Source organism: Thalassophryne amazonica, chromosome 9, assembly GCF_902500255.1.
Source record: "Thalassophryne amazonica chromosome 9, fThaAma1.1, whole genome shotgun sequence".
Taxonomy (NCBI): Eukaryota; Metazoa; Chordata; class Actinopteri; order Batrachoidiformes; family Batrachoididae; genus Thalassophryne; species Thalassophryne amazonica.
This window is the reverse complement of record NC_047111.1, coordinates 48,664,792-48,691,779: the sequence shown is the minus strand read 5'-3', so window position 1 is coordinate 48,691,779 and position 26,988 is coordinate 48,664,792. Positions and strand designations below refer to the sequence as shown.

General features: G+C 40.5%; 1 protein-coding gene across 1 annotated transcript in view; it reads left to right on the top strand.

Annotated features, from left to right (window-relative positions):
* LOC117517096 (gamma-aminobutyric acid receptor subunit beta-2) overlaps positions 1–26,988 on the top strand; it is a 204,106-nt gene that overhangs the window by 72,356 nt on the left and 104,762 nt on the right. Inside the window, exon 4 of the mRNA XM_034178007.1 lies at positions 22,859–23,079. Coding sequence (XP_034033898.1) covers positions 22,859–23,079 — 221 coding nt within the window. The remainder of the gene's footprint in view (positions 1–22,858; positions 23,080–26,988) is intronic.

Here is a 26,988-nt window from a genome sequence, read left to right as displayed (position 1 = left end):
GTGGTGGGCACAGATAACCAAAAAATTAACTTTGATAACAGATAATCAGATAACTGAAAAGTTATCTTCAATAAAGATAAAACAATAAACCACCCAAAAATGTATCAGAAGTTACAGATAACCAATAACAGATAAATTCCAATATTACCTCTGACACATCTACAACTAATAGTAGAACAAATTTAATAGCTTACAATAATATTAAAAATAAAAACAGACCCCAACAATGAGACCACACTTTTCTTTCTACATTCTGCCCCTGCTGGAAGCTCTTATTTACTACAGAGCTCCCAACACAGAGGCACTCCAAGAGAAGCCATAAAGCCAACTCTCTATCAATTATGACACTCCGGTCAGGCGCAAGTCTTGAAAAATAAAGTCATGTTGACTTATGGTTTTGATTATAAATAACATTAATACCGATAGAATAACTCCATTAATGTCAATTATGTCATTTGTACAAAGTTAAAATATAACATATCTTTTAATGTAATGCACTAATTCTGAGGTTTTGTAACAAACAGACAGATCGCAAAGGATTCTGGGTAAAAGTGCCTCTTTTTGGAGCGAGGCGGAGGGGAAGGCAAAGGGCTACAAATCCCTCCGTTTGGAGGGGTAGGAGGAGCTTACTGCTGTCTCTGAAAAATCAAACATGGCGCAGAAAGAGCCGCACAAATGAAGCGGCTTTCATTACAAATTACGCTTAAACCATTACTTAAAAAGCCATCACTTGACCCAGCTATCTTAGCTAATTATAGGCCAATCTCCAACCTTCCTTTTCTCTCAAAAATTCTTGAAAGGGTAGTTGTAAAACAGCTAACTGATCATCTGCAGAGGAATGGTCTATTTGAAGAGTTTCAGTCAGGTTTTAGAATTCATCATAGTACAGAAACAGCATTAGTGAAGGTTACAAATGATCTTCTTATGGCCTTGGACAGTGGACTCATCTCTGTGCTTGTTCTGTTAGACCTCAGTGCTGCTTTTGATACTGTTGACCATAAAATTTTATTACAGAGATTAGAGCATGCCATAGGTATTAAAGGCACTGCGCTGCGGTGGTTTGAATCATACTTGTCTAATAGATTACAATTTGTTCATGTAAATGGGGAATCTTCTTCACAGACTAAAGTTAATTATGGAGTTCCACAAGGTTCTGTGCTAGGACCAATTTTATTCACTTTATATATGCTTCCCTTAGGCAGTATTATTAGACGGTATTGCTTAAATTTTCATTGTTACGCAGATGATACCCAGCTTTATCTATCCATGAAGCCAGAGGACACACACCAATTAGCTAAACTGCAGGATTGTCTTACAGACATAAAGACATGGATGACCTCTAATTTCCTGCTTTTAAACTCAGATAAAACTGAAGTTATTGTACTTGGCCCCACAAATCTTAGAAACATGGTGTCTAACCAGATCCTTACTCTGGATGGCATTACCCTGACCTCTAGTAATACTGTGAGAAATCTTGGAGTCATTTTTGATCAGGATATGTCATTCAAAGCGCATATTAAACAAATATGTAGGACTGCTTTTTTGCATTTACGCAATATCTCTAAAATCAGAAAGGTCTTGTCTCAGAGTGATGCTGAAAAACTAATTCATGCATTTATTTCCTCTAGGCTGGACTATTGTAATTCATTATTATCAGGTTGTCCTAAAAGTTCCCTAAAAAGCCTTCAGTTAATTCAAAATGCTGCAGCTAGAGTACTGACGGGGACTAGAAGGAGAGAGCATATGTCACCTATATTGGCCTCTCTTCATTGGCTTCCTGTTAATTCTAGAATAGAATTTAAAATTCTTCTTCTTACTTATAAGGTTTTGAATAATCAGGTCCCATCTTATCTTAGGGACCTCGTAGTACCATATCACCCCAATAGAGCGCTTCGCTCTCAGACTGCAGGCTTACTTGTAGTTCCTAGGGTTTGTAAGAGTAGAATGGGAGGCAGAGCCTTCAGCTTTCAGGCTCCTCTCCTGTGGAACCAGCTCCCAATTCAGATCAGGGAGACAGACACCCTCTCTACTTTTAAGATTAGGCTTAAAACTTTCCTTTTTGCTAAAGCTTATAGTTAGGGCTGGATCAGGTGACCCTGAACCATCCCTTAGTTATGCTGCTATAGACGTAGACTGCTGGGGGGTTCCCATGATGCACTGTTTCTTTCTCTTTTTGCTCTGTATGCACCACTCTGCATTTAATCATTAGTGATCGATCTCTGCTCCCCTCCACAGCATGTCTTTTTCCTGGTTCTCTCCCTCAGCCCCAACCAGTCCCAGCAGAAGACTGCCCCTCCCTGAGCCTGGTTCTGCTGGAGGTTTCTTCCTGTTAAAAGGGAGTTTTTCCTTCCCACTGTAGCCAAGTGCTTGCTCACAGGGGGTCGTTTTGACCGTTGGGGTTTTACATAATTATTGTATGGCCTTGCCTTACAATATAAAGCGCCTTGGGGCAACTGTTTGTTGTGATTTGGCGCTATATAAAAAAAATTGATTGATTGATTGTTTAGAAAGTTATAACTTGCCAAAAACTTTACAGGCAATTGTCTATGACAGCAGCGTGTCTGCTGCTGGATGCATGTTGTGTATGTTGTCGTTCTGAAAAATATCGTAACGTCGCTCGTCCGCTGCATTATAATGCATATACACACGAACGCTACGATAAGACACTTTTATATCTCACAACGGAGAAAATCATGATAAAGTGTACGCATGTTAATTTGTGTGTTCATAAATCTTTGGATAATATCAATCCCTGCTGTTGGATTTCAAGGTCTGTAACGAGTGTGTATTTTGTAAACAAACGGAGCCCTGAAAACACTCATCTAATAAGCTTTCAGGCAGAAAATGAAAAGTTTCATCAATGGGAATAAGTTGGAAAATACGAGGTCTATTAGAAAAGTATCCGACCTTATTATTTTTTCAAAAACCATATGGATTTGAATCACGTGTGATTACATCAGACATGCTTGAACCCTCGTGGGCATGCGAGAGTTTTTTCACGCCTGTCGGTTACGTCATTCGCCTGTGGGCAGTCTTTGAGTGAGGAGTCGTCCACCCGCTCGTCGATTTTTTTCATTGTTTAGGAATGGCTCAGAGACTGTTGCTTTGTTTGATAAAAATTTTTTCAAAACTGTAAGGCACAACTGAGTGGACACCATTCAATAAATTCAGCTGGTTTTCGGTAAAAAATTTTAACGGCTGATGAGAGATTTTGGTCTGGTAGTGTCGCTTTAAGGACGGTCCACGGCGCCTGACGGCGATCTGCGCTTCGAGGCGGCAGCGTCTCGCCGTTTCAAGTTGAAAACTTCCACATTTCAGGCTCTGTTGATGCAGTAAGTCGTCAGAGAACAGAGAACTTTCAGAAGAAGTCGGCATGAGGAGTTTATTCGGACATTCCATTGTTAACGGTCATTTTGTAATGAAAGAACGTGCGGGCAGAGTCGCATGTCGGGCTGGACCCGACCGCGGGGGGTCGCGGCAGGAAAAACACCTCCGTTGGAAATCTTAACGGGCAAGTTGGAACATGCCCAAGCTGTTAAACAATTTCTCAGTTACTCACTTGTTGAAAGCCATTAAAAGCCGCCTGAATTCTACAAATGGTTTTCAACACGGAGGTGTTTTTCCTGTCGCGGCGCACACAGATTTGCCGAGTCGTCACGGAAACAACTCGGCGAATTTGCGCGTACGTCTTTCATTAAAAAAATGTCCTTAAACAGTGGAATGTCCGCATAAATTCCTCATGCCGGCCTCTTCTGAATCTTCTCTGTTCTCTCACGATGTCCTGGGTGAATTAAGCCTTAAATTAGGATGTTTTCAGCTCGAAACAGGCCGACGACAGCGCCTGGAAGCGCTGCAGGACGTCCCGCTCCGTGGGAAGTCCTTACACCGACAGAAACACCCCATAATCTCTCATCAGCCGTTAAACTTTTCACAGAAAACCAGCTTAATTTCTCGAATAGTGTCCACTCGGATATTCCTCACAGGCCCAGAAAAAATTTTGATAAAGCAACGCGCGCCGTCTCGAGCAGCGTGTGAAACAAAGGAATTCAGCTGAGAGGGCGGGACCACATCTCACTCAAGGCCTGCCCACAGGGAAATGACGTCACCGACACGCGTGAAAAAACTCACGCATGCGCACGAGGGTTCAAGCATGATTGGTGTAATCGCACGTCATTCAAATCCATATAGTTAAAAAAAAAATAAAAGGGTTGGTTTATTATCTAAGAGACCTCGTATATACACACACATGTATATGTGTAACACATAACCTGACGTCCTAATAGACTGATATTATTTGTCAAGGAAATTTCTAAAGGAAATAAGGCTGAATGCAAAAAATGGGAGAATTTGAAAAAGAAATAAGGTTTAATTCCATTAAAAAAGTGAAACTTGTATAATGTATACATTCATTGCACACAAAAAAAGCCATTTGCAAAGCCAAAAAGTTGATTTGACAATCATCTGACATAACCGTGGTCAAAATAAATAGAACACTGCTATCTACTGGTTCTCACATGCTTAGTGAACACTACTGACCAGTAGATGGCAGTAGAGGCCTTGAAAACAAAATTCCAGCTACATTAATTAATCCCTGTCTGCTACATTTAAAATGCGTGGAATTTAAACACAAATAAAACCAACATCTATAAACACAGAGAATATATTCAAGAGAGTTTTAGGCACTAGAGTTTAATGCTGTTGTCTGTGGAGCCTGAACAGAGTGTCTGAAATGCATTTGTCCTGTTACTTTAAAACTAAAACATATATCTGATATTTTCACTTAATAAAACTCAGACATGACAGTAATTTTAAATAACTTGTCCAAAATTTGTTTGGTTAAAATTTGAACCATAAGTTATAAACATATGCCTCTGGATGACTTAGGTGATATCTGCAGCCTTTTGGTATGGTGTTAAAGGAAATGTTTTTTTTTTTCTTTTGAGGCTGTTTCTCTTTTGTTTGCAGAGGATTGAAATGCTTTTTATACAAGCGGCTCTCTTCTATGTGCAAAGGTTATGGCTGTGTGTCTGTTACAAAACTTTTAACAGGTGAGTGCTAAACTAATTTTAAAAATGCTTGTCGCTGTTCAGCTTTGTTTATTTTGTTTATCGGTTTAAAAGTTATCAGACAATGATTAATCGGAAGATAATTGGTCCGATAATGGTTTTTAAAGTTATCTAAAAAAAAATAATCTGATAAAGAAAACATTATCTTCGATAATTATCTGTTATCAGATTATCGGAAGTGTGCCCACCACTGTTGGTGACACATTAGATATCATGGTCATGTGGGTGATGCCAGTTGCAGCTGTGTTTCCAGGTGTGAGTCAGCCAGACATGAGTGCACTTAAGTGTTTTGTGACTTCCGTGAGTGGTAAATGTGATAGGCTGTGTGCATCAGGGAAGATTCAACACTATTACATGATTTCTCCATTTGGAGCAACAGGCTCTGAATGTGATTCTCTGAAGTCCTGGAACATCAGAAATGGCTTTGTAATCATTTTCAGCCTGATATATTTAATTTGTGTTTATGCCATATATCATTTTTTATGTGTGATCCTTCTTTGGTTGTAGTGAGACTTTTACCTGAAAACCTCTAAAACCTGAAAGTGGGGAAAAACAACAAATCCAATAGCATATCTGGTTTTCATGCTGTTCTAAAGTGCAATAGTGGCTCTGTGTTGTGGGGGCGGAGATGAGACTTGACGGGGTTAGTGGACAGGGCAGTTTGGAGGTTGAGTGGGGTTAACAGGCATCGAGTGGGCAGCTGGCACATCTCCCCATGTCCTCATAATGGTGTTTATTGACCTGTTTGGAGAGATGGGGCAAAAAAAGCCTTAACATTGAGAAACTGGAGTTTTCAGTGATTCTATGACAGATTTTTATTAGTTTGACCACTACAAACACTAACTCACACTTTTGAGAGTGTTGAATGTCTCTCACAGGCACACCACATCTGACTCCACCTCCTGTAGGGCTGAGTGATCAGACATTGTCTGTGATCTTTGCCTCAGTTGGAGAGATTTATCCACACAGCGACTGCGGCTGAAACAAACACACCCTTTTGCTGATGAAATTCAAATTTACACAAGAGGACATATTGAATCTCCCAGTTTGTGGCAGATCTCCAGATCGTGGGAAGGGACTTGTCACACACCGTGCGCTGAGTTAACACGAAGCTCATTGTGTTGCTTGAAGCAGGAATGTTAACTTGCAAACGTCAACTTGCAGAGAAGACAGACATCTTATATCTCCAAGTGCAGCTCAGAGCTCACGTGCAGGAAATAGACTGCAACACCCGACAACATGCAGCTGTGAGCTGCACCTCAGTCTTTAAGGGTTAAACATTTATGACGAGTTTGTGTTTTACACAAACACACGTGAAAATTAACAAAAAACTATTTCCATCATAACCCTCAGGGGCTGCTGCCATGTTTGGGAGCAAAGGCCTCTTCACACCACATGAGTCATCTGTCTGATATACAATGCATCCAGAAAGTATGCACGGTGCTTCATTTTTTCCACAATTTATTTTTATTTTTAATGTGACAGCCTCCAAAAGGGATGAAATTAATATTCATCAAAATTCTACACACAACATTTAAGAAAAACTAAGAAATCAAATGTACATAAGTATTCACACTCTGTGCTATGAAGCTCAAAATTGAGTGAATGTGCATCATGTTTCTGCTGATCATCCTTGAGATGTTTCTACAGCTTAAATGGAGTACACCTGGGGTAAATTCAGTTGATTGGACATGATTTGGAAAGGAACACACTTGTCTCAGATCCCACAGTTGACAGTGCATGTCAGAGCACAAATCAAGCATGAAGTCAAAGGAATTGTCTGTAGACCTCGGAGACAGGATTGTCTTGAGGAGCAAATCTGGGGAAGGGTACAGAAACATTTATGCAGTTTTTAGGGTCCCAGTGAGCACAGTGGCCTCCATCATCTGTAAATGGAGACTCTTCATAGAGCTGGCCACCCGAATAAACTGAGCGGTTGGAGAAGAAGGGCCACATATTCAGGGAGGTGACCATCGAGTTCTTGGTCACATTCCTCTGTAAAGAGAGGAGAATCTTTCAGGAGGACAACCATCTCTGCAGCAACCCACCAATCAGGCCTGCATGGCAGAGTAAGCAGACTGAAGTCACTCCTTAACCCCTTGACGCCCATCGTCGCATATATGCTACAATCTCTGACTCAAATATGCAACTTACCAAATTGACCTGTATGCCCGTTGTCGCAAATTTGCAACATACCATCATTATTATTATAACATTATAACATAAAGTCATTACCAGAATACCCAATATTACTATCTAGTTTTTGTGCAAAAGTGAAATTAATAATCTCAACATTATTTACCATCTACTTAAAGGCAAAAACACACACAAAACATTTTTTTTATATACAGCTATATAAATTCGGGCGTTAAGGGGTTAAAGTCACATCAATAAGCTTTGTGCTTAACGATTCTGTTATCGGTCCTTCAGAGTGGCCGTTGTTTTGTGGGGTGTTTGTCAGGAAAATGATCATTTCTCTACATTGATTACAGACCGTCCGTAATCAACTTTTCTGCAGCTCGGCTTTGCTTTGAACCTTTAACCAATCGAAGCAGTGGTTCACAGATTGAAGCAATGCATCGATCTATTGCTTTGTTTATTCTTTCTTTCTTTCGCTTAATTTTCCCCCGCTAAAACCCTAAAGAGCATACGTCTGTGAGTATTATTTACCTTTTCTATGTTAAACCGACCTGTTATGGTCTTCTGAAACAGTTGATAGATGTATTTTATAACTTAAAAACGGGAGCGATGCTAACGTGTTAGCATGTCTATGGCATTTTCAATGTTAAAAGTTAGCATTTAGCAGTTGCAGCCGTCATCACATTCGGGTGCATTTGTTTTCAAATTGTAATATTTCTTAAATTTATTTTTGTTGATATATTAATAATCTAATGATTATTATATACAATTTTAGAGAAAGAGACAAAAAGAACCTGAATACAAACACAACAGAAAATATAAAAGCAAATAACAATGAACATACATAAATAAATAAATACATACAGAAATAAATAAGTGTTTCCTGTGAACACCTAGTGACTCTTACACCTCCATTTCATCCCTGTCTTATTTAAGTTTAATGACAGTTTGTTTCGTTCAAACCATATTTTCAATGTGTTAATTTCTTCAGTGATTTCCTCCAAAACTATCTGCCAAACTAGAAAACTGCTGCATCCTAGTAAGAGCAGAATACTACTGGAATGAATTTGAATAAGGAAAGTTTTTTTTTTTCCTCACCTAAATGGATGCTGCACTCACTCCAGTTTATCGTCTGGAATAGTCCCAGATTGCATTTCAGAGCTTCTAGAATTAAAACATTTTCATGTGGGTGGTGTTGGGGGGTAATTTTGGGTTTCAGCTTTTTTTGTTTACCAGTTACTAACTGGGACTCCTGTCTCGTTGCGAGAAAGAAACGAGAATCGTCCTCTGTTCTGTTCACACAGCTCCAAACGCTGAACGGCTCTCTGCCGAGTCAAGTTAGAATGATAGTGTCCGGTCTGAATTAATAACTTCAAAGCGAAACACCGTTTTGTTTATTTTTATTTATGTCCAGAGATCAAGGATACAGTGACCAATTTCATATTTATTTACTTTAAGACTCAATGAAATACATAGAAAAGCTGTAAAGCCTACTTTTAGTACAAAATTCACGAGGTATCGATAAGGGAATCGATAAGGAATCGGATCGATAAGCAGAATCGATAATGGCATCGATAGATAAAATCTTATCAATACCCATCCCTACTCCTTAGTAAAAGCACATGGGAGCCCTCTTAGAGTTTGCCAAAAGGCACCTGAAGGACTCTCAGACCACAAAAAAAAAAAAAATTCTCTGGTCTGATGAGACAAAGATTGAACTCAGGCAACATGTTTGGAGGAAACCAGGCACCATCCCTACAGTGAAGCATAGTGGTGGCAGGATCATGCTGTGGGGATGTTTTTCAGTGGCAGGAACTGGGAGACAAGTCAGGATTGAGGGAAAGATGAATGCAGCAATATACAGAGACATCCTGGATGAAAACCTGTTCCAGAGCGCTCTTGACCTCAGATGGTGGTGATGGTTCATCTTTCAGCAGGATAATGTCAATGTCAAATTTATTTATATAGCACATTTAATACAGAAATACTGCCCAAAGTGCTGCACACACCCAAAAGATAATAATAGTAATAATAAAAACACAACATGAACAAAATAACTAAAATAATGATCACAACCAAATCAGAAATCGACTAGCTTGAGTCGAAGGCGAGCGCAAACAAGTGAGTTTTTAACAAAGACTTGAAGATGTTTAAAGACGGGGCCATACGAATATGCGAGGGAAGCCCGTTCCAGAGCATCAGAGCCACCACTGAAAATGTACGGTCTCCCATGGTTTTCAGCCGGGATCTCGGCACTTCCAGAGTCAATTGATTAGCCGATCGGATAATGACCTTAAGCGCACACAGCCAAGATATCAAAGGAGTGGCTTCAGCACAGACCTGAATCTGATTGAACATCTCTGGGGAGATCTGAAAATGACTGTGCACCGACACTCCCGATCCAACCTGATGGAGCTTGAGAGGTGCTACAAAGAGGAATGGATAAAACTGCCGAAAGAGGTGCACCAAGCTTGTGGCATCATATTGCTGCTGCTCTGCTCACCAGCTTTGGAGCTCACTCCCTCCTGACCTCTGCAACAATAAGTCACCTCCCCTGTTTAAATCTGGTCTCAAAACACATCTCTTTCATGATCCATACTCCCTTTGATCCACTGTATAGTTGTGTATATTTTTGTATTTTTATTTTAATGCTGCTAATTTAATGTATGTTTTACATTACGTGTTGTATGGTAACCTTGAGTTCTTTGAAAGGTGCCCTTAAATAAAATGTATTATTATTATCATTATTCTTCAATAAGACTTGAGGTTGTAATTGCTTCAAAAGATTCATCAACAAAGGTGTGAATACTTACGTACAACCCCAATTTCAATGAAGTTGGGACGTTGTGTGAAATGTAAATAAAAACAGAATACAATGATTTGCAAATCCTCTTCAACCTATATTCAACTGAATACACCACAAAGACAAGATATTTAATGTTCAAACTGATAAACTTTTTTTGTTTTTGTGCAAACATTTGCTTATTTTGAAATGGATGTCTGCAATACATTTAAAAAAAAAGCTGGGATGGGGTGACAAAAGACTGGGAAAATTGATGAATGCACAAAGAACACCTGTTTGGAACATTCCACAGGTAAACAGGTTAATTGGAAACAGGTGAGTGTCATGATTGGGTATAAAAGGAGCATCCCTAAAAGGGTCGGCCGTTCACAAGCAAAGATGGACTATTTTTTCATGCAGTTGTTCACAAAGTGGTGATCCTCACCCCAACATTTTAAGAACAATGTTTCTCAACATTCAATTGCAAGGAATTTAGAGATTCCATCATCTACAGTCCATAATATTATCAGAAGATTCAGAGAATCTGGAAAACTTTCTACAAGTAAGCGGAAAGACTGAAAACCAACATTGAATGCCCGTGACCTTTGATCTCTCAGGAGACACTGCATTAAAAAGCAACATCATTATGTAAATGATCTTACCATGCTCAGGAACATTTCAGAAAGCCATTGTCAGTTCGTCGCTACATCTACAAGTGCAAGTTAAAACTCTACCATGCAAAGCGAAAGCCATACATCAACAACATCTAGAAACATTTATTTATTTATTTGCCTTTTGCACATTAGTTTTAAGCTGACCATCTTTTTAGTGGTTTTAAGGTTGTGAGTCCTTGGTGGTGTTTGTTAACTTGTTTTGTGTATGTTCTTTGTTAGTATTTTTAGTGTTTTTTATTGTTGTTGTTGTGTTGACTAACATGGACGCCTTTTTTCTGTTTTCTGTTTGCTGCAAGCCAAATCTACCTACGGGTACAAATAAAGTTACCTGAACCTGAACCTAATGCTTACTGAGTGTTGTTAGAAGGAAAGGTGATGTAACACATTGGTAAACATACCACTGTCCCAGCTTTTTTGAAACGTGTTGCAGGCATCCATTTCAAAATGAGCAAATATTTGCACAAAAACAAAGTTTATCAGTTTGAACAATAAATATCTTGTCTTTGTGGTGTATTCAATTCAATATAGATTGAAGAGGATTTGAAAATCATTGTATTCTGTTTTTATTTACATTTTACACAATGTCCCAACTTCATTGGAATTGGGGTTGTACATTTGATTTCTTCTTTTATCATTTTTAATAAATTTGCAAAAATTTAAATCACTTTTCATATTCTTATTATGGGGTGTTGTGTGTAGAATTTTGAGAGAAAAAAAAAAAAGAATTTACTCCATTTTGGAATAAAGCTAAAACAAAATGTGGAAAAAGCGAAAGCTGTGAATACTTTGCAGGTGCACCATAAGTGCAGCTAATTCAAAAACAACACCCTCCCACTGCATGTGTGTTACAAGCAATCTTAGACCTTCATACCTTCTCTCCATCCTGGACTTACCAAGATTAAATTTCTCCTGTCAATCAGTCATATTGGGAACAAATAAAATGTGGATGCAGCACGGTGGCTTAGTGGTTTACGCTGTTGCCTCACAGCAAGAATGCTGTGGTTACAATTCCCACCTGGAGCTTTTCTGTATGGAGTTTGCATACATTCCCTCTGGGTGCTCCAGCTTCCTCCCACCTCTAACAACATGTAGGTTAGGTGAATTAGAAACTTTTACTCATAGTGCTGTGGGCATGGGTGTGTTTGTCTGTTTGTTTGTGGGCCTTTGATAGACTGTTGTCCTGTCCAGGGTGAACCCCACCTCACACCCCATGGCTGCCGTGATAGGCTCCAGCACCCCCGCACATGACCCTTAATTGGAGTAAGTGGGTATAGAAAATGGATGGATGGATGACACAGGGAGCATGATCTTCATGACACTGCACACAACCACAAGGGAATCAACGGGGATCTAATGTTCTTTGAAGTGTCTGAGCTGCCATCTGTCTTTGTGGTCTGCATGTGAGCATAGCACCCTATAAGTTGTGTTGAACATATTTTAGAATTTCTACTTCTCAACAAAACAATAGTGACATTGTTGGTAAATGTATTTTCTCTGAAACAAAGTAATCCAAGATAGCCTCCGGGCTAAACTTATTTATGAAGACATCACTTATGGCCAGGCTGTAGATTTGAAAGTCCTTCACCGTAATTTGGCAGTCAACATTTCATTGATGTGATTGACTGGTCTGTGGTCCTACCTAGTTTTGTTTACTCATGGCAACAGAGGTGTTTCTGTGCACACAAAAAAACAAACAACAACAAAAAACAGATGGTGGCCAGTAGGAATATTCAGTTTTGTAGGTGAGTCAAAAGAAAAGAATAGACAATGGATTTGTGTCTTTTTTTTTTTTTTTGCTTCTTTTCCCAGTGCTTGGAACATGGTTTGAACCTCGACTTTGTATTTTTGTGTTGGGGGGAGGACCCAAGAACTTATTGACCAGATTTGAAATTGGGATCTCATTGGTTTCAAAATTTCATTCCGATTCCCGAAATCTCGATGTGTTGAACTGCATGTGGCAAATGGTGGTCACACCAGATACTGACTGGTTTTCTGACCCTCCTCCCCAATAAAGCAAAATTGAACATTGGCCTGTTATGCCAGCCTAAGGCACACCTATGCAATTATCATGCTATCTAATTAGCATCTTGATATGCCACACCTGAGAGGTGGGGTAGATTATCCCAGCAATGGAGAAATACTCACTAACACAGACTGAGACAGATTTGTATACGAGGTCTGTCCAAAAAGTATCAGACCTTTTTATTTTTTGCAAAAACCATATGGATTTAAATCACGTGTGATTGCATCAGCCAAGCTTGAACCTCCGTGTGCATGCGTGAGTTTTTTCACGCCTGTCGGTTGCGCCACGGAGGTGGTTTTGTCCCGTGCCATGAGCGGCATGGTGGCACAATCCTCTGCTTCTCTTTCCATGAAAAGAACTCCTGTAACAGTAGAATGTGCCGAAAAAGTGCTGATGTCCACGCCTTCTGCCTTTTTTGTGAAAGTCAGACGACGTCCCGGATCAACAAAGCCTTCACGTTGGAAATGATCTGGTTGTTTGAGCGAGGTTTGAGCCTGTCGATCGGTGCTCGGAGCGCGCAGCGCTCTCAGACACTGTGGGCGGTCTTTAAACCGGCTGGAGCACTCCTTAATCTGTGTAATCCCCATAAAATCGTCACTGAAAGCCATCTAAATTTTCTGAATGGTGTCCAGCTGGAGGTCTCTCACAGTTTCTGGAAAAATTTGATGCAGCAAAGCTCCAAATCGTTCAGACATTTATTCGCAATAAAAATCTGACGAGAGGGGTGGACCAGTGCTCACACAAAGCCTGCTCACAGGCGAATGATGCAACCGACAGGCGTGAAAAAACTCACGCATGCGCACGAAGGTTCAAGCTTGGCTGATGCAATCACACGTGATTCAAATCCATATGGTTTTTGCAAAAAATAAAAAGGTCCGATACTTTTTGGAGAGACCTCGTGTATATATATATATATATATATATATATATATATATATATATATATATATATATATATATACACACACACACACACACACACACACACATACATACATACATTGATGTTTTGGATGTGTTTGTATGATGTTTGTCCATTGTTTTGTGATCTGCTTGTGATTTTTGTCACTGATTTTTCTTGTCTGTCCCTTGGATGCTTGGTGGTGGGCTGTTCCTTTCTGCTTTCCATGCCCTGCTCTGGATCTTTCTCTTTCATTCACACCCATTTCTCATCACCTGCTCGTTTCACTTTGCATTTAAACCTCTGTTCTCTCATTCTTCCCCTGCTTAAACGCCTTCGCTTCCAGCCTGTCTTCTGAGTATTCTTGTCTTGATTGCCTAGCTCTGTTTTTGAACCTTCTGCCTGTTTTGCACTCAGCAACAGTAACCAAAGCATGAGGCAATAAGGCAGTTTGCTGACTGCCTTTTTGTGTCCCCGACCCTGCACATTTTCATTTAAGAATATTTGAATGCCTGAGTTCAGCATTTGTGTCCAACCTTCACATGTTCCAGACCTTGTTTATATACGAGGTCTGTTAGAAAAGTATCCGACCTTATTATTTTTTTCAAAAACCATATGGATTTTGAATGATTTTATGGGGATTAAACAGATTACGGAGTGTTACTGCCCCTTTAAGGATGGCCCACAACTGCTGAGCGCGCAGCGCGCTCCCAGCGCCGATGGACAGGCTGACACCCCGCACAAACAACCAGATAATTTCCAACATGAAAGCTTTGTTGATCCGGGACCTCGTCTGACTTTCACAAAAAGGCAGAAGATGTGGACTTCAGCACTTTTTCCGGCACATTCCACCGTTACAGGAGTTTTTTTTCATGGAAAAAGAAGCCGAGGGATGCGCCACGGAGCCGTTCATTACGCGGGACAAAACCACCTCGGTGTTGGTCTCACAGGACGGCTTAAAGGTGGATTTCAGACGGATTCCGGTTGCTTTCCAGTCGTGTGAATATCCGACTGTGATTGTGCATGAGCTGGACATGCCAGAACATGTCCCATGAGGCTTCATCACGCCGTGCAGCTCCGCCGCGACGCGTGGAATTCCTCCGCCTTTGTTCCTCTTTCCATGACAAAAACTCCTGTAACAGTGAAATGTGCCATTCATTTCTAAACTGGACGTTGTCTTGATCCGGTATGTCCTCTGACTAGCACAGGAATTGTGAAAAGACGTGGACATCAGCACTTTTTCCGGCACATTAAGACAGACATGCGGAGGAGTTCGGCGCGTCGTGGTGCAGCCGCTCGGTGCAAAGAAATGCCGTGATGAAGCCTCACGGAACATGTTGGGGCTTGTCCAGCTCAAGCTCAATTTCTCGGATATTCACACGACAGAAAAGCAACCAGAATCCGTCTGAAAGCCATCCTGAGAGACCAACACCGAGGTGGTTTTGTGCCGCGTCAAGAGCGGCACGGTGGTGCATCCCTCGGCTTCTTTTTCCATGAAAAAAAAACTCCTGTAACGGTGGAATGTGTGTGTGGGGGGGGGGGGGGGGGGGATCACACCATCGGAATCAAAATATTCTTTATTGTCATAATAAAATTACTGAAAGCTTACTTGAGAGGTTTCAGTGACAATGCAATGCTATCCTGGTTGCCAGACACACGCATAGTGTGTGTGTATATCAGTGATGCGGGTAACGCGTTACTTAGTAACGCGTTAGTCTAATCTGACCACTTTTTTTAGTAACGAGTAATCTAACGAGTTAATCTTTGCAAATCAGTAATCAGATTAAAGTTACTTCTCCAAGTCACTGTGCGTTACTATTATTTTTCACTGTGGGTCGATAGCAGCATTAAACTTGGTCTGTGGGCAGGAGGTCGGGGTTCGACTGAACTGCCCACTTTAAACAAGCTGTGAGCTTTTCATCCGCGGTTTTCTACAGCAGCTACAACTCGTCCTCACCTCTTAAAGCGCAGTGATAACAGCACACCTGCACTGAGATTTACAAAGACATTTTTATACTTTTTTTTCCTCCTTTATTTAGAATTCTGAGCTGAGCCGCTCTGTATCTGCTGCTAAAAACAGCTGATCCTCCGCGACACGTCAACAACTAACACTATTTTCCACTCAAATGCACCTAAACTCTCTTTCTGAGGACCACATGATGTGAAAACGCAATAAAACTTTCTTACCTGTAAATCTGGTCATGTTTTCTGCATAAATAAATGTTATCCATTCTTTGTGCTCAAACGCCAAAGCAGGGGCGAATCCAGATTGAATGGGGGCGTGGGGCAAGGATGTGCCCCCCCCCAACACCCCTAGATTAAAGGTCCAGTTTTGAAGCCTTTTTTGTTTACTACAACTACTAATACTACTTATAATAATAATTTGGACAAGTAAAATGTTTAGAGAGAATTTAAATGTTAGAAAAATGTTAGAAAAAAATTCAATAGTTACATTTATAAACAATGTAGGTTAGAAATGGCAAGTTTTACTGTTACAGTGCTGTCAACAGTTAAATATGAGGTCAAGAAAGACGTCTTTATTTTACTTTTTATAAAACAAGTATTTATTTTCATTGAAGTCAAGAAAGGGTGACTATAAAGTGAGTTTTGGCAAAACAGGTATCATTGTCATGTTGAGGTGGCAGAGGGTTGTTGTCAGCAGCTGGGAAAAGTAACTAAAAAGTAACTAGTAATCTAACTTAGTTACTTTTCCAATTGAGTAATCAGTAAAGTAACTAAGTTACTTTTTCAAGAAGTAATCAGTAATTGGATTACTTTTTCAAAGTAACTGTGGCAACACTGGTGTATATATATATATATATATATATATATATATATATATATATATATATTCATGATGATGGTTGTTGTTGTTACTACTAGTAGTTGTAGTAGTAATATTCATTTTATTTCTAGTCACATTTTTATTGAGCACTTTACATTATAGAATTTTTTAAATCACAGAGTATGCTTCCATTTTTTTTGTATAAGTATAATACAAAGTAAGAAAAACACAGAACAAAAGCAAAATGAAAAAAATAAATGGACAAAACACTACATTTTCATCAAATTATTAATGTGCCTAAAACCTTTGCACCATATTGTATAACTCAAATTACCAACAAATTATTAGGTTTGCCATAAACTGGCAAAAATCCTAATTCAAATCAATCAAAAAACAATATATATCACTCCTCTGTAAGGAATGGTGAAATCACTCAGAGGAGGTACACTCTAAAACTGAGAGGTGCACCACCTCCCCCTACAGGTGACCTAATGCACAATCCCTAAAAGTAAATTTGAAGGAATAAATATATGCACTTATGAAAAACATAGTAAAGTATGATAGAATAACATAAAAAAATCAATTAAATAAATAGGCAAAAGAGAACATGTCCATTTCTGCAAAAGAAAGTGATTCCCAAAAAGAATGACATGTTGGTAAGTCGGGGGAAAAAAATGCAGCTTTATCTGTATGTGCTCACAAAAATCCCAAATGATTTATTCAAGGTCAACACAAATTATAAGCTTTTAATTTTTATTAAGTCCTGCAAATGACACAACAGACAAACATCACAAATACACTAGAGAGCTTGTCCAAACACAACAAAGGTTATTTTGGATGCTACTGCTGCAAAATGATGTCATGGAGGAGGTCATGACTCATCTCCTGTAACAAGGTGCACTCGTCTGCGTCAGGTGAAAATCATAGCTGCTCCATTTTCTCCACACAGAGCACGTCTGCGCACACATATAGATGCACACATGCATGCATGCCTGCAAAAGGCATTAATTCACATGCACATGCAAGAAATGCAGTCCGTCTTTCATTTGCTAATGTTTCTATGAAATGCATATAACGCGAGACATTGCAGCTTTCATTTCCAGTGGTTCCGTTTTTCTGTTGAGACACAGGACAAGGCAGTGGAACAGAAACAGTACGCTCCCTGATGCGTCATGCACCACAGTCAATCCTCCTGTTTGATGGCCTGTGTAGAGTGCACAGAAGATTCTTTTTTGAGGGCTACATATAAACAAGCAGCTTTTGGGCGACACGTGCTGTCGGGTGCAGCCGGCCCCAACAGAGCCGAGTGTGAGCCGTTACATAACCAGCAAGCATGCAGCCAAAGAAGCACGTGCAGCCATGGATTATCTTATGCAGGTTTAAACAGCGAAGACAAGGTACCAATATGGAGACTTTTATTGGGTTTGTGCGCTTATTTTATTGAGCTTTGTTTTTATCATGGTGGGAAATACTATTTATGAGTACAAGTCACGACAACCTCTGTTTCTACTTCTTCCATGAGTATGTGCTGTATAACTGTTATAACAGTTACTCAACTAAATGTCTACACAGCAAGAAGCAAGAGCTGGAGTTGTAAAAGCTCAGGGTGCTATTGTGACAGTGAGCACATAATGTGTGATGCAGGCAGTTTTGGGGTGTGTCGAAGTACTTTTTGCCATCAAGATGGTAGTCATAGGCATGTTGTGGACATAACATAAAAATTAAATTGTCATGCTTCTTCACGGTGAAAGGAGCCAGCTGAGGTGATTCAGGCATCTGGTGAGGATGAAACCTAGTTGTCTCTCTAGGGAGGTCATCCAGGTGCATCCAACTGGGAGGAGGCGTTGTACAAGACCCAAGACATGCTGGAGGGATTACATTTCCCAGCTGGCTTGGGAACACCTTGGGATCCCCCAGAAAGAGATAGGGCCTGGTCACATGGCACACGGCGATAGCTGAATGAAGGAAAACAGTCACAAATCATCGAAAAGGTGGATGAATGATCCTGCACTTCTCCCATCACCGAAAAGCCTGTGAATCAAGAGAGCATAAAGAAACAAAACAAAACCGACTAACGAAAGAAAAACAAAGCGAACGTCGACCTTAACGCTTTAGACAAAATCAAAATGAAATTTCACGGTGACGTGACCGACAGTGGGTATGAGATTGAGTGCATTCAGCCTCTTCCTCATGTCTGCAGCACCTGCAGGTGCGAGATGATGACTTAAAAACATTTAAAGAAGATGCAGGTCTCATATTAAAAGGAAGGCTGTTCCACAGCTTAGGAGCAGCTACAGAGAAGGCCCTATCTCCTCTGGTTTTCAAACGTGTTCTTGGCACGTTGAGGAGCAGCTGATTGGTGGACATCATCATCCTTGAGGGAGCATAAGAGGACAACAGCCAAACCATTCAGGCATTTAAATACAATGAGCAAGATTTTAAAATCAATGCAACAGCTGACTGGAAGCCAGTACAGAGATAACAAAACAGGCATGATGTGTTCACTGCGCCTCGTGTCTGTCAGCAAGAGAGCAGGAGAATTCCGTACGAGCTGTAAGCGGCTAAGGGAGGCTTGGTCTACTCCGCAGTACAGCGAGTTGCAGTAATCAAGTCGCTATGTGATAAATGTGTGGACAACATGCTCAAAATCCTTGTGGGGGAGGTAAGGTTTCACCTTACTTAGGACTCGCAGTTGAAAAAAAGCTAGCTTTAACCACAGAATTGATCTATTTGTCCAACTTAAACAAGCTGACTATTAGAACTCCAGGGTTTGTTTGTTTTTTTAACCACAGACTGGGAGAAAGGCACCAAGGGGCCAAGAACACAGTCAGTGCATGATGGGGAATTGGAATGGCCAAACACAACATTTTGGTTTGGTCTTCAGTCAATTAAAAAAAAAAAAAAAAAAAATTGAGCCAGCCAATTCTTCACATCCTGCACACAAGTCAGCAAAGTCACTGTGCTGTCTGATGTGAGGGGCAGATAAATCTGCAGGTCATCTGAAATGCTGTGGAAGGTAATATTTTATTTTTTAAAAAATATTACAGAGAGGCAAGATGTAGAGAACAAAACCGGGCCACAGGTCAGAGGAGCCGAACCAGACGAGTAAGGCCCCAGATGTACAGAAAAGGTCCTGTTTTCCAAGTAAGACTTGAACCAATGAAGGGCTGTGCCTTTGATACCCACAAAATGTTCAAGGCGAGAAATTAAAGTTTGATGGTCGAATGTATCAAAGTCTAGGAGTACAAGCACTGCAGAGTGGCCTGAGTCAACTGTTAAAAGGAGATAGATCATTAAAAACTCTTAAAAGGACATTTTCTGTGCTATGCATGCTTTGAAGCCAGATTGGAGTTCTTCTAAAATGCCATTATCATCAAGGTAAGCCTGCAGTTGAACATAGACAAGTTTTTTCAAGAATTTTAGATAAAAAAAAAGACAGCTTCGATATGGGCCTATAACACTATGTAACAAATTTTTATTTTTGTTTTGTTCCTGGGTACACAGTGTGTTTTCCTAACCTGTTATGCCTTAAATAAATAGAAAATAGCTGTTATTCCACAGAAACTTTGCTTCTGTGATCAGGACATTGATATTTTGAAATGTGTCTGTTTTCAAGAATATTCTTGATACTCCTTCACTACTACTGATTAATCTTCTAGAATATTCTTTAACTGCTAGAACTGTCCAGAATTTTCTAGAAGTTTCCAGAATTATCTAGAAATTTCAAGAAACTTTTAGAACTTTCTAGAATGTTAAAAAACTAAAATCAAAGTTTGTGCTGAATGTAGTCATTTTTCCATAGACTTTAGACATAAGCAGTTGAAATATAACACTTAGAAGCCAGGAACAAAAATTGTGTTACAAAGTGTAATTAGACAAAATTGCAGGGTTGAGATTATGCTTCTTGAGGAGAGGCTGCACAACAGCATGCTTGAAGGTAGCCGGACACAACCAGAAGATAAAGAAACATTTAGGACCTTCAGCGGGTGAGACCCAACAGTGTCAAAGAACAGTGTTAAGCCTAGTTTACACATAGATGGTTTTGTCGGCGGGCAGTACATAGACAGAAGTTTGCGGTAGTTCCGGCTGTTTTCGCAGTGGAAAGGGGCGGAGCATTTCGCCAGCGTTTTGGCCGCCGTACTATCCACAAATACGCGCATAAAACACCGCTAAATCCGCCGAATAAAGCGGTGGTTTGACGCCGTAGCATCCGGCACACGTCAGGCAACGGGGGTTAATACCCAGTTCTATCCTTTACAATCGCAGGTTAAGACGTGCATGAGAACGGCGGTGTTCTGCTGCCGCCGATAATGCCCTGTGTACCGCTGGATTTATCCAGGCAAATCCTGCATTACTGCAGGAACTTTTGCATATAGGCACCGCCCCCAGAGTATAATAGGCTGAAGAAGCTGGAATACATGCCTCTGTCACTGCAGGGGGAGGGAGATCATACTCAGCCTTTTCTTCTCCTTCCTTTTTCCCTCCTCAACGTGTAGCTCCGTCTCCACCACAGGGCTACCCTCTGCTTCTGAACCGCTGCCAATTTTCTTTTAGGAGGCATACTGGAGCTTCCCTGCAAAAATATCTGGAGCTGGCCGCGAGTGAGAGGCCTGCAAGCAGCGTGCTAGCATTTTTATATTGACCGCCGCCTATCAGCCATTTGGAACGCCGTTAACCGGGAGGTGGCTTTTAGAACGGCGTACTGTCCGCTAGCGCCGCCGTTTTGTCTGCCTCTGTTGCCGTTTAAAACGCCCTTGAGGACGCCGATGTGGGCTCTATCGCCATTTTACACGCCGTTGATTAGGGACACAATGCCGGCTGGCAATTACGGCGGTGTAAACTGCGCCACTACAGGAAGGGGCAGGATGAAACGGCGATTAAAAAATATGAAACGCCGTTGTTCGCGTTGTCTCCGTCGTCACGTGAATTCTCCGGGAGCGCTCCCGGAATTATTCGACATGTTGAATCATTTTTTCGACAATTCCCGGTAAAGCCGGAAGTAAGCCACGACCCCTAGTGCCGGCATTAACAACGGCGTGTGATCCTTAAGACGGCCAAAATCTCTTCCGGGACGCTTCCGGGAGCTCTTACCGTCTATGTGTAAACGGGGCTTTAAGAAGCTGATTGAGCATCTAATGGACAATCAGGTGGTTTCAAGTGTGGCACTACAGTGCTCAGTTCAATAAGTGATACAGGGTCAACTTCATTGAAAGTTGCAGAACACATTGTTGAATGATAAAAAACATTAGGAGAGTCAGTTGATGCTCTAATACCAGATATTTTGTCCACAAATTTACACACAGTACATCTGACAACACAGTGCAGGGAGACACAGCAGGATGAACAATACAATTTAAAATAGTAAAAAGGACCCGAGGCCTATGACTGTTTTAGAAACAATGTTGGAAAGAAACTGCGCTTGCAGTCATTTGCTACAATACATACAATCGTAACATCAAGACAAATTCAATCAGAGGAGTGTATACCACCAGTGGCATCACAATGTATTTACCAAACAACACATACAAAATCATAAAAGCTAGTAAGTATTCTTAGCAAACTTGTTTGTTCATGTTGTCATTTGTCACCAAAATGTCTGTTGTCATTTCTGTTCCTTGCCTGGAGCTTCTTCCGGGATGGCTTCTGTAAATTTCTCGCAAACAACAAATGTGCTTACAGTGCAGATTACTCCATTCACAGCGATGCACTGCCCCATTCTGCAAACCATTCGCATCCATGAAATCATCTTTATGGTCCATTTCCTGTCATTTGCTATAATTTACCTATAAATCAAGTCATAACAACATAACTTATAATATATCATGGCTGGCGGTCACAGTGAATCTGAAGTTGCTCCATATGAGGGCAAGATGGGAAAACAGTTCTCTGTGCATTTTTAAAAGAAAAAAAAAAAAAACATGAATATGTTTCAGAATTATAGTTAAGGCAGGTGCTGTTCTCCAAGCATGACATGACAGAAACTATTAATAAATACAAGCAATTTGCAAAGTTTGAGGGAGATGTTGGTTGTCATATTCATAATTGATGCGCTGCTGCTCGTTGACTTGTTTTACACCTGTTATGCTCATTAAACCATCTGCCTTACTATTTTCCATTTTCTTCTATGTGAAACACATACACACACTTTTACAGTGTGTACCACCTTGTGTTTCTATTAACAATAGGAATTCCCCATTGCTTTGTACTGAGACTTTTGGTCCTGTAGTGCTGCTGTTACATTTGTTTTTAAGTGAATGTCATCCAATATTGAAGGCGAGTCAGGTCTAATTTAAGAGCCAGCAGTAGAAAAATGACAGCACAGCTTTGTCAAATGCCTCTTTTTTTTTCTTTTTTTTTTATAGAGTAACCTGATCCTCTCCCTCTCTTTTCTTTTTTTGTCTTTTTTGTCTCTCTTCCTTTCCCATCCGACTCCTTTTTCCTCCATTTCATCTGCCTACCTACCGCCATCCTCGTCACCACCCTCACAGGACTACACATTGACAATGTACTTCCAGCAGGCTTGGCGAGACAAGCGGCTATCCTACTCCGAGATCCCCCTCAACCTGACCTTAGATAACCGGGTGGCTGACCAACTCTGGGTGCCTGACACCTACTTCCTCAATGACAAAAAATCATTTGTCCATGGTGTCACCGTGAAAAACAGAATGATCCGACTGCACCCAGACGGAACTGTACTGTATGGTCTAAGGTGAGACCTTTCAACACAAGATGTCTTTTGAATGCACAAATACTGAGCCTATGTCTTGATTAAAAGAATTTCTTTTTTTTTTTTTTTAAATCACAAGTGTGTCAAAACAGAACATCAAAAGTCTAAACACTGCATTTAATTACTATAGCAACCGGTTAGTTACATAATATACCCCACATTTTATGTTGTTTTTAAAGAAAATTTTAGGGAACAACCACAGAGAAATTGCACAATTTTATTAACAATATAAAATTGTTGGGGAAAGGTGATCACTTTTTTAGACACACTATCACGGTACATGCCTAGGCATTGCCAAAGTCTAGAGAAATGGAAAATGTAACTTTTGCACCAAAATGAATCTAGTTTTTATAGACTACTATCCATTTATTTTACATTAAAGAATACAAGTTGTGTACCATTGGGGTAGTTTAATGTTATTCTGTAGTTTTATTATTTTCAGCAATTGTGTACTACAGTGTAAGAGATAACCCAATCAGAAAGTAAACTAATCCTAGATTCTGCTGTGAAAACTGTCATAATTTATGGTGTCAATTCTTTTTCATTTTTTTCTCTTCAATGAACATATTTTATAATTTTAAACATTAAACAAACAACAACACTCAAGCTTCTGCAAACTTTAATATGACAAGCCAATGGTGGCTGCTCTGGAGTCCCTTTGTAATTATCGTATTATAAAACTAGTGATGTGAAGTGCAGTTTTGCCCCTGAGCGATAATAATTCTGCTGATTAAGTGACCTACTTGTGTGCTCATTCACAGGACATGTGCACATCACCAGACAAATAAGTCTACAAGACTACATTGTTGTAGGATGCTCACTACAAACCATAATTGTGGCATTGTCATGTGATTAAAGGATCCATTCATCTTTGTCACCCCGGCAAACAATTTCACAGCAGATGGCTGCTATTCTTACATTGTTCGCAAGTTCTGGGTGATGTATGAGTTTCTCGCACAGTGACAGCTGTCAGCATTTGACGAGTGAGTCGAAGGCTGCACAGCAAATAAAAACCTAAAATACCACTGTTTGAAAATATCACATTTGATCTTTATCTGTAAACACTCTTTGGGGAGGAAATATCGCCTTATATTTTTTTTATGTTTACCAAGCTGATGCATTTTCAGATTTGAAGTGTGAATTTGATACGTCCCACCTGTTTTTCCTTTGCCAAAAACAAGCGTCCCCCATTGTCCGATATAATTTGATCATCTGGTACCATTGAGTTTTTACCTCTCTGAGTTATCCTGATGACAGTGCAGTTTGCACACGTCGGTGATGTCTCATCAGTTCATTTTGTAAATGGGCCTCTGATGCCCGAACTCTATAAAAAAGTTATTGAAAACCATAACATCTTAATGACCACCGTGGAAACACATTGACATTGCTGTGGGAAAATGAAATTAAATCATGAGAGACACATGTGGGGGCGGGGGCGTGTGAGTGACTGAGTGAAAGAAAAGATCACAAAAAAATCCTACCAATATTTCTGTCTTTTGTCTTCTTCATCAGCATTTTCTCTTCCTCAGTCACCCACTGCTCCATTATTATTCAGCTTGTTATAATTCGCTTTGATCACTCCTATTTCTGATGCAATGTGATGTCTCATTTTTAGCATCCGAATTGATCATTCAAGTGTGTCACCCAAAGTTAATCTCAGCAAAGGGTAGATGGAAGTTATGCTTTGAAGTCCAAGTCATTATGATGCACAACTCCATAAAAGCAGCAACAGTACAGAGTGTGGGGAGACGGTGGGTATTCATAGTGGGAGGCGACAATAGAAGAACAATCAGATTCTGCTTGAGTCATGATGAAGAAAAAAGAGGGAGTGATGAGAACATTGAAGAATTTCTGAAAAAACATGCCCTCTGAACTGTTTCTAACAAGTAAATTGAGTTAAAATTTCTCCTGGAAACTCATATGGATTAAGTGCTAGGGCATTTATTTAGAGACAGACAGACAGACATACTGGTATTAGGCCACACACACACCATGCATCTATTTTATTTGTACAGATAGCTTTGTTATAGATGTCTTTCTTCCATCACCATAAATTAAAGCCCTAGAGCTGCCTATTCCTCCCTCAGCAGGGGAGGAGTAACAAGAAGACAGAGGTCGGGAAAGAGAGGAACAGGAGTAGCCAGTAAACCAGTATGATTGATGTGTCTGGTATTTATATTGCAAACCGTTTTTCTTTTTTAAATGGTAAATGGTCTGCATTTATATAGGGCTTTTCAATCTGCAGCACACGCTCAAAGCACTTTACAATAATGCCTCACATTCACCCCGAAGTCAGGGTGCTGCCATACAAGACACTCACTACAACCTTGCCAAGGGCCCTTAGTGATTTTCCAGTCAGGCTGGGATTTCAATCAAGGATCCTCTGGTCTCAAGCCCAGCGCTTAACCACTAGACCCTTACTCTCACTTTTGATACTCTATGAGCTTCTTACCCTGTGTGCTGCTATACAATCCTGCTGGAACCTCAGTTTCCCTGAGCGAGTCTTCCCAAGGGATCAAATAAATTTGATCTAATCTAATCTAATCTAATCTATGGATACAAATGATGATGACTGAGAATTTACAATGTATGTAATGTAGAAAATTACAACATTTGGGGGAAATTTGAAGACATGGACATGGTGTATTGTACTTTAACCTCCTAAGCAGTGGCGGTCCTAGAGTGATTTACTCCCCGTGCGAAACCTCCTGCGTGTGCCCCCCCCCCGCGCACACACTAACATGGTCACCACCTCCGCCCCACCACCCATGAAAACACTAACTTCGTCAAGAACACCCACAATCCCACAAATTAACTCACGACAGCTATTTTCAAGAACAAATTTCTGGTTTTAATGACTACTGCAATAACAAACACAAAGAAATTGGCACAGTCTAATGTGTCATCATCCATGGACTTATCTGCAATGATCATCTGAAATGTTTGCAGGAGGGCATCATAATTGTTTGTCACAGTGCTCACTATCTGTGATGTGAAATTCCATTGAGTAGGAGCATTTCTGGGCAACCTTGAGCAGCCTGCAGACTCAAGAAAAAACATCCTCTTTGTGGATTTTGAGAAAAATGTGGCAAACCCAGAGAGTGATGCAAAAAATATTCTGCACTCAGATAAGCATTTAGCCCCCTGAGACAGAATCAGATTCAGTCTGTGTGCATAGTAATGCACAAACATTGCACTGGGGGCTGTTGCTTTAACTTTGGCCTGCAGACCATTGAGAGCTGAAGCCATGACAGCAGCCATGGCTTCTTTGTAAGGAAGACTATCAAATGACTTCGCCAAAATCCGGTCCACAACATTCAAATTGTCTGCCATTGCTACCTAGCTATCTCGCTAGCTGGGACTGGCGTGAGGCTAGTGTGAAGTTTGTCTGCCTGTGAGTGCTTTGTGATGGTGAAGGAGCTCAGCAGCACCCGCTGCTCGGTAGGGACAGAAACTGCGATAGAAGTCAGAAAGAGTGATAGAAGTCAGTCTCCAAACACAAGCAGCTACAAAAAAAACCCCACCAAAAATAGAAGCTCGATTTGTCGCTTGTCGTTTTTAACAAAGAAAATGCTGCTAAGAGGATTAGGAAAGTCTCCGGTTCAACTCAGAACAGAATGAAAATTATAAAATGCTCCCACGGATGTTTACACCAAAAGATTGCTGATTCGCTCATTTCGCTGTCAATCAAAAAGGGATTCAGCCTCAGACGATCATCCAGTCATCATGCAGAAGCTGAGCGTCCGAGCCGGCCGAGGCCAGCCCACTGCCCCATAGACCCCCAGACACGCTGAGCGTCCGATGGGCGAAGCTGATTCTGAACAAAAGTTGAGCGTGTTGTAACCACGAACCCCCCGTCAGGACAACTCCCCCCGTTTTTTTTTCCCCCCC